The 8,671-nt window shown below is 35.2% G+C and overlaps 2 protein-coding genes across 2 annotated transcripts; one reads left to right on the top strand and one right to left on the bottom strand.

The window, feature by feature from the left end:
* Positions 1–2,453: 2,453 nt before the first annotated feature.
* Positions 2,454–3,069, top strand: LOC110926301. Its single transcript, XM_022170054.2, has 2 exons — positions 2,454–2,714; positions 2,797–3,069. The coding sequence occupies exons 1-2, from the start codon at positions 2,565–2,567 to the stop codon at positions 2,899–2,901; spliced, it is 255 nt and encodes an 84-aa protein (XP_022025746.1). The 5' UTR covers positions 2,454–2,564; the 3' UTR covers positions 2,902–3,069.
* A 146-nt stretch (positions 3,070–3,215) lies between these two features.
* On the bottom strand, positions 3,216–7,953 carry LOC110926291 (dnaJ homolog subfamily C member 10). The gene is made up of 3 exons (XM_022170043.2): positions 7,584–7,953; positions 5,719–5,787; positions 3,216–3,901 (listed from the first exon to the last, which is right to left on the bottom strand). The coding sequence occupies exons 1-3, from the start codon at positions 7,827–7,829 to the stop codon at positions 3,344–3,346; spliced, it is 873 nt and encodes a 290-aa protein (XP_022025735.1). The 5' UTR covers positions 7,830–7,953; the 3' UTR covers positions 3,216–3,343.
* Between the last annotated feature and the right edge of the window lie 718 nt (positions 7,954–8,671).

Below are 8,671 nucleotides of genomic sequence, written 5' to 3' on the forward strand. Positions count from 1 at the left end.
CCTTTTGGCCTCTAACACTAATCTCATCCATTAAATGTTAGGGGCCAAAAGGGATAAAAAAAGACGTTAGGGGCCAAAAAGATTAGAAAAAAGACGTTGGGGTCTTAGATGTTAAAAAATTCTTTTTTGGGCTAAAAAGGTAAAAGTGATATAATCAAGGGACCAAAATCGTAATTTTATTATTTGATGTATGAAATTAGATTTATTCAATTCGTACAATACACGAGATTATTTAAGGATATATATTTTTTTTATTATTTAGTACAGAAAATTACATTTATTCAAACCGTGTTATAGGCATATTTTTAAAGATGTATTTTTTTATTATTAGGTATATAAAATTACATTTATTCAACCCGTGTAATAAATGGGGTTTTTTAAAGTTGTATTATTTTATTATTTGGTAAACAATATTACATTTATTCAACTCGTATAATACACGTGGTTTTAAAGATATAACTTTTTTATTTTGTATATAAAATTATATTTATTCAACCTGTACAATATTGTTCTTTAGATATAACTTTTTATTATTTAATATATAAATTATATTTATTCAACTTGTGCAATAAAGAAGGTTTTTAAAGATATATTGTTTTATTATTTAGTATATAAAATTTATTTATTCAACCCGTGTAATACACGGGGTTATAACCTAGTGTATATTATAAAGTAAATAATTTTTACTTGAACTAAAGTATGTTATTGTAGTTTGTTTTAGTTATTTTATAAAGTAAATGACAATTTTTTTTTATTTTAAATGAATTTAATGTTGTGTAAAATAATATATATTTTAAATATTTTAAAACCGGGTATTAATATCTGGTTCGACAGAAGGTTTTTTACCCAATAATCGCGTATGTATCCGAACTGGTCACTGAAATACCCGGTTCTAATGTTCCTATGTTGTACCCGTACCCATTTCCATACAAGGAACTTATTATGAAGAAAAATATGTATTAAATTAAATGGGCTCAATTAATGTGTTGGGCAACTATAATCATGTTGAGCAGCACAATATTTAGACAATCCATGGCCCAAGTATAATGAGGCCTTTAGGTCGGTTGTGACCAATGGTTAAAAAAACCGTTTTTAAATTGTATTGGGTTAGACCCAGAAAAGGTTCAACCGGTTGAAACGGGTTGTATTGGGTGGTTCAACTGAGTTAACAAATTAACACTATAAATTCATAAAATACAATTTCAACTCAACAAATAATCCAAAACGACATCATTCGATAATAAAAATATTCCAAAAACTAATCCATAATAAAAAATAATAATAATAATCCAAAAATTCACTACTAGTACCTTTTTGGGGGAATAAAAGATTAAAAGTCCAAATTTTAACCTTTGGGCCGGTACCGGTATAACCCAGTACTTCTTTGTATTCCCTCAGTTTACCGGTATGATTCGTGCCGGTGAAGCTTCCGGCATCCGGCTTAACTAGTTCAATCGGTTGGTTTAAACTGGTCTTTAAAACCTTGGTTGTGACTAGAGATGCACAAAACATTTTTTTTCCCCAAATCCTAACAGTTTTTTATCAGTTTTTACTATCGATTTAAAAGAATATTTTAGATTTTGGTTAAGTTTAATTTTGGTTTCGGTTCGTAAACCAATTCTTGCGTGAATATTTTAGATTTTTTTAAGAAAAACTTTAATATAAAATTAAACTTTTATTAATTTTTATGATTTTAATATATATGTATGTGTTATATATATTTTTTATATAAAATTGATTGGTTTTTTCTACCGGCTTTTTTCAAACAAGTTTGTGTAGAAACCAGTCCGCTTCAGTTTTTGAGGCAAGGGAGGGGAACCGGTGTCGAACCTACGGTTTGAATTTCCAACCGAACCGGTTTGGCTTGTACAGGTTCCAGTCAGTTTGGCCGGTTTCGGTCCCCGAACTTTTTGTTTTGTTTTGTTTTTTTTTTTTTTTTTTTTTTTTTGTTTTTTGTTTTTTTTTTTTTTTTGCGCACCTCTATTCGGGACTTGTAACAAAGGATAAAACACTAAAGTGCATTTAGCCCAATGGTTTCTTGTGATCGTCATGACATATATCAATCAAGCAAGTTGGGTATTAACTTGGGATGCTTAACACCTTTGTATAGCATACGCTTCTCATCTGGGTCTATAAGAGTGCTTTACCGTAGAACAATTTTCACAATTACATTTCCTTGGTACTAATGTGATTGTGAAATTGCAACCTAGGATCACTTCAGTGTCCCTGAATCCTTTATTGAGAAATTAGTTGACAAGAATTTGTACTTTTTTTTCAACCCTCCATTGTTTATAAAAAAATCAACTTCTTTCCCATTTTAAGACTAGATCAATATGAATAGAAATGCCAATAATACCCTTTTGGCAAAAAACAGTAGGTGTAGCCAACTTTGACTTTGTAATAGCAAAACCAACTGCACTAAGATGAGACGCGTTCCTCTACACATTATATGCCAAAAAGATTAACCAAACCTTAACCACCACCTCTTATCATTCTATCTCACATATCATATCCTACTTTCCAACACAACCTCAAAGAAAAACAGCTCACCACAATCAACAAACATGTGTCCCATGAGATTTCTGCTGGTGTTTTTATCGGCCATTTTAGCTGGTTACATGGCCTGGAAGTCGGTTCGAACCTCATCCGAAACCGATAACAATGTTTTCGATGATGATTCGTCCATTCACAAACAAGAATGTAACATCATCAAGGTAAAGCGAAGAGTTCTTAGAATCGTTGAAAATACTATTTTCTCCCAATTGTTCAAATATAAATTTTGTGTTGGGATTTCAGATGGCTCAAAATGGATTTTGGGGATTTGTAGACATGGCTAGTGGAAAGTATCTATGGAGGAACCTAAACCAGATTAAGCAAGATGAGAAAACGAAAAGTTCTTAAAACCATTGATCCTTGGGTTTGACTAAAAGTCAAACCTTATCGCGATCTTAGTTTTCATGTATCAGCAATGTCAAACCACTTCTTTTATATGTACCGTCAATGTTTAACTGTACAGATCTTCATATTTATGTAAACATGGTGTTAATGCCATCTCAAGAGTTAAGATAATCCTCGTCTTCGACCCGTTTGCGTATAAATAGGTCAAGTTAGACTATACTTTATCCCGGTCAACCAAAACCAGTGACTAGTTACCCAACCCGCTCATTTTGTCATGTCATGAAGTAAACACTAATTCGAGATTCACCCCAATCCACTAAAAAAACCTTTTTTTGTTAGAAGTTCCATAAGTTGAGCATTTTAGTTGGGGCTATACTATATAATACTATTTACAAATAATTTTTCTAATTGACACTATAAACATTACTATAACTATGATGTAGCTTCAATTCAGATCAGCCTGAAGCTTAAAAGACATGTAGAGAAGAGTAAGAACGGCACCTTGTGGAAGTGGGGCCGCCCTTGCCAGAACCGACCCGACCCACATGGATACCGCCCCTAGTGCAACAACATTACTGCTGGCTTTTCCGCATATCCAACTAGCGAACGGGAGGCATAACGCAAGCATAATTCCACCTCGACCCCCCATCATCCATGCAACCAAATAACCGACCTTATACCCACCGTCCAACTCCGGGTCAAGCAAAGCCGTCACGCTGCTAAAGGTTAAAGACAGTTTTGCCCCTATAGTTTTCAGTAAGAATAGGGAGAGAAACGCAGATCTTACGACATTAATGAAAGAACCTCTTTCATTGGTTACACCATCCACCTCATCAAAACCATACCCTTTGCGGTATTTCATTTTCTGTCTTGAATCAGACCACCTGTGTGTTTTCATTTCATATTCGAAGTTGATGTTGTGTGTCCTCCATGGTGGGCTGCTTTTTGGTTGAAAATGGAGTGATTTGTCGTACTGGCTTCTTGTTGTGTTATTAGACAAAACCTGCCAGAGCCAGATATTGTGGTAACATGTATATTAAATATCTCAGGAACTTCATTTATAGTAATCAAGCTGAAAAGGAATTGTCACACGGATCATTGAAGTATTTGTTATATTTCGTATTTGCAATAGTTAAACATAATTAAGATATAGCTAGTACAGAGCAACAAAATCTGATAAAACATTCTTAAGATAATGCAGTACTAAAAGTTTGTATTCATAGGGTAAAAGTCTCCTAAATCTAGGAAGTGTACAAAGACGCAATGGATCGCAAAATACAATACCGAGGAAAAAAAGACACCATGAATCGCAAAAAAGACACAATGACGCAAATAAAAAAAGACACAATGCTAAATAAAAAGACACAATGATCTAAACAGAAAATCTAAAATCTACAAGGTAAAAATCCAAAAGCGAAAACCTAAATTCTAAGATCGTAGAGTTTGACGAAACGGTTCCAATGCCACTAGAATGAGCTCAATCAGAGTCCGTTTGATACCCTTCCTACGACTTGCTATTTTTAGGAGACGATGTATTTGAACCTTTCCCTGTGTTCATATCCCTAGAACCTCACACTATTAGAGAAATTATGATACGGTAAATTACGATATAAAGCATTTTTATGTAAATTATGATATAAAGCATTTTGATCCTATATTATCGTATTTTAAAATTATTATCTAATATTTTATTATACAATCATTGTGTTAAGAGTGTCATTATTTAGAATGCAAATATAGTTATGTAGGGACTAGGGAATATGAAGATATAATTTCAGTCACCATTTAGTTATTATTTAATTAATACTAAAACCAATATAACAGACGGCCTAAAGAACTGGTTGTAACGGCCGGGCCCAAACAGGCCCACACTTTTGGGTATTTGACCAGATAAGACAGAGACTGGACCATCAGAGTCTCTAGCAGTTTTGGCAAAGTTGGGGACTAAATGCGTTACAAAGTGCAAACCACTGGGACCATCCGTGTACTTCAGGAAAACTAGGGACCAGATCCAAATCTTTCGTAAACCACAGGGACCATCTGTCTAGTTTACTCTAGCATTAATCACAAAAGGATCAATACACACCACATATAAGTCAACCTCATTTATATTTACAGTAAGATCAGCAGTGATTAAATTCTAAAAACTATCCTAATGACTGAGCCCTTTTCACATTTTCAAACTACAAAAAGGATAGCTCATTAGCTCCACCTAATATCAGAAGGGATGCTCTACAAAAGAAAAATTTTGGGCACCTTATAATTTATCTGAATATATATTATATTACCCTCTACGGACACTATCAAAAGATGGAAAAAGTAAAATTTTAATAGTCAATACGATCACCATCAATATGCACGTACATTATATTACCATGTTTTAGTTTACATATTCCTAAGTGATATATACATATTTAACAAACAATATGATATGACCCATGTAGTTATGCATTACGAATCAATGGACAAAATACTGCTAAAGAAACCACTGGTGTATATTGTCAAAGAAGAAAACTCACTATACATAATTGATGATATCCCACAAATAGCTGTAAGATCATAATCCTTTTAAACCAAAGGCAAAATAATTTGATTATTTTCAAGTTATTTATTTATTTATTATTATTATTATTATTATTATTTTTTTTTTTTTTGCTGTTTTCTTCCTTATGCCGCCTTAACCAGAAAATATGTTGATTAAATGAAAACAGTTACAAGGTTTACTAATTTGTTGCCATATCATGTCACACTAAACACAGATATTAATCATTTAATCACATAAACATATTGAAACCAAAGAAAAATAAAATAAAATCTAACCTCATATGCAAGATGGACGCTTTTGAACACCTCACTAGCTTGTGAATCCTTGTTAACATCTGGATGATACTGACATGAGTAAATTATCATCAATAATGACAATTGTTATACTTATCATTTATGCATGCCATATAAGATTACTCACTAGTCACTACATAGAAAAAGGCCCAATGAGACTGCATGGCTTTATGGCCAACAAATATTGTTCCCAAAACAGAAGTGATTGAGTGAAAGCATAGCACAAATTTAAAGTTACAATAAAAAAGCAGAAAAAAATACCATAGCAATGACTATGGCGTATGCAAGATTGTCTTTTAGCGTTTCCTTTTAGAAATCAGAATTTAATTTAAAAAGCGTGTTCTATATTAGGGAGTTTTTATCAACCAACTTAGATCCAACTAGCCTTGCAGAAGTATGATGTTGAATTCAATAATCTGAGGCTAAGGCAAACAAGGTCTACATATTTAATATAGTAACACTCATTTTTCAGGTCATAATGGTCAAGGTAAAGCCAGTCCCTCATGCTACTACCAGTAATCACTGTTTACCTTTTAATAGTTGAGTTGAGTTACTTTGCTTTTGCTCTCATTTGTAAAATCAAGTGATCAACATTGACGCAAAACCTTAATAGTTAACCCTCTAACTCGCAACTGTAAACAGCTGTCAAGAAAAACATTGGTCTTCACCAATTTTGTTCAGGTTCTATTTCCGTTTATGTAATACCTGTAAGTTGTAACTAATCTAGTTCAGTCCGTGTTCTTTTTCACCTACGATCACTTGTTAATAGTCTATATTAAGCAAAGCAGCAAACAATAAACGAACAATTATTATAGCATTAACCTTCAATCCACTGTAGTTAATATAATGTGAACTCCTTAGCAAGTTAGAATACAGACAATCTACCATCTAGAAAAGTAATAAATTTATCCACTAACCAAACACTTCATTTCAGTTCTTATCCTTTCTTCCACATGCACATGCTTATCAAATTTTCTGATCAATCTAACCACAATCTCCCCAGAGTTGTTTACAATGTCTGTTGGATTCGTAGGCCTTGTGGGCCCAACGAGGGCTTAGCTTGGGAAGCAAGTTTGCTAAACCCTAACTAGTCTCTACAAATTGAATCTATGTACTTGTAATTTGAGTGTCTCTTCAATAAAGAATAACCTATTTGCCACCCGTGGACATAGGTCAGTTTAGACCGAACAACGTAAATCCATGCTTTCGCATTTTGTGTTTGTGTTTGTGTTGGTGTGTGCGTGATCCTAAGGCTCTTCGGTATGGTGACGGAGATGAAGATGGGACGGGATGAAGACGGAGGGGGCGGGATGGGGTGACGGAGAGGACGTCGGAGAGAGAAGAAAGGGGGCCCACCATTTGAATCGTCCTCAACGTCGATATTCCGACGTTGAAGACGGGGACGGAGCTCGACGGGAGGGGGGCGGGATGGGGTGGCGCCGGCGCCGGGCGGAGACGGGGTGGACGACGCCACCATACCGAGCAGCCTAACAATTTTAATTCTTCTCTCCTGGTTATTAATCTCCTAAACCTAGTTACCAAAACAATCTCAAACTTAAAATATCATACCAAACAGAAAACAAACAACTAAATGCAACATATTCCACAATTTTCCTCTTCTAGAATCAACTCAAACGACATACAAACTGTTAACCAAAATCTAGTTCTCGGTTATCACGTAACTTCACACAGATGTTAATTTCAGCCCTAACATGATGCTTAATCACGAATCGTTCACCTCGATTATCACGTAATCTCACACAGACGTTAATTTCAGCCCTAATGTAACTCGTAACAACACAAATTGAAATCACACACACACGCACTGTGAATCTGTAACTATATACCTTTCGAGCGAGTAGACGATATGCTTTTTTGATATCGGATTGTGAAGCGTCTGTTGATAGACCTAGAACGGCGTAATGATCCTGCTGGTTGTTTGCGACGGAGAACGTAACGGCGATCGGACGGCGGCGGATCGACGGAGAAGTGGTGGAACGGAAATTGAGGTTGCGGTTGTAGCTGCGATGGAGAGAGAAGGTGGTGCCGGTGCCGGCGAAAGATGCCGGCACCGGAAGTAAACGAGACTGCATGGTTTAAGTTTGTGTTGAAAAGACACCTGTGAATTTGAGTGACTTGTAAAATACAGAGACTCAGCATGCAAGAACCAAAAAGGGGGACAAAGAGTGATTGCACCCTTAAACGATACATTGGGACCCAAATTACACTTTACTCGAAGACTGGATATTAGGGGTGAATCTACCTGTGTAAGTCCTTTGACGTTCTAGTGTTAGGGGCTGTTTGGTAGCATCTGAATAGTTATTAAGAGGCTATCTCTTAATGGAACCATTAAGAATTTTACCAATGAGAAGGTAGAAGAATGTGACATGCGATGATTTACCATTCAGAGGTTACTTCTTAACCATTCAGACTTGATGTTACCTCTTATTCATTCAGAGGTTTTTAACCATTAAGAGGTAGTAGCATCTGAATGGTCATTAAGAGGCTACCAAACAGCCCCTTACTGTAAATTTTGGAAAAAAATTAATGTTTTTTCAATTCCGTTATCCCTTTTTTGACATGTTGCCCCTATGAGTATTTTTAGATCCGCCGCTGCTAGATATTATCATAAATACAATAAAAAAGTAACTTAATTTTGATTAAACGATCTTCCGTTGCATACATGTTTTTTTTATTGAACGGCAAATTTGGATTACTGACGGACCACTGGAGTATCATCGTGTCACCAGCGGAACCACCCGATCATATCCATCTCCACTAGGCATAATGCCTATACACCACGAACCCAAGACCTATTGGTCCTAAAATCTTATCTCACCCCTAAGATGTCACTAGGCTATAAAGCCATGGAGTACGTTGCATACTTGTTAATCAACTGTGTAGAACTAGACATCTGGCCTGATACTGTGGCTTT

Source organism: Helianthus annuus, chromosome 2 (assembly GCF_002127325.2).
Source record: "Helianthus annuus cultivar XRQ/B chromosome 2, HanXRQr2.0-SUNRISE, whole genome shotgun sequence".
Classification (NCBI taxonomy): domain Eukaryota; kingdom Viridiplantae; phylum Streptophyta; class Magnoliopsida; order Asterales; family Asteraceae; genus Helianthus; species Helianthus annuus.

What these genes read in the sequence shown, in the direction of transcription:
- LOC110926301 (XM_022170054.2), top strand. Translation starts at nt 2,565, where the DNA reads ATGTGTCCCATGAGATTTCTGCTGGTGTTTTTATCGGCCATTTTAGCT. An exon ending in AAGAATGTAACATCATCAAG is followed by an intron (nt 2,715 to 2,796) that starts GTAAAGCGAAGA and finishes TTGGGATTTCAG; the next exon opens with ATGGCTCAAAATGGATTTTG.
- LOC110926291 (XM_022170043.2), bottom strand. Translation starts at nt 7,829, where the DNA reads ATGCAGTCTCGTTTACTTCCGGTGCCGGCATCTTTCGCCGGCACCGGC. An exon ending in ATCGTCTACTCGCTCGAAAG is followed by an intron (nt 5,788 to 7,583) that starts GTATATAGTTAC and finishes TACTCATGTCAG; the next exon opens with TATCATCCAGATGTTAACAA. An exon ending in GCGTCCATCTTGCATATGAG is followed by an intron (nt 3,902 to 5,718) that starts GTTAGATTTTAT and finishes TGGCTCTGGCAG; the next exon opens with GTTTTGTCTAATAACACAAC.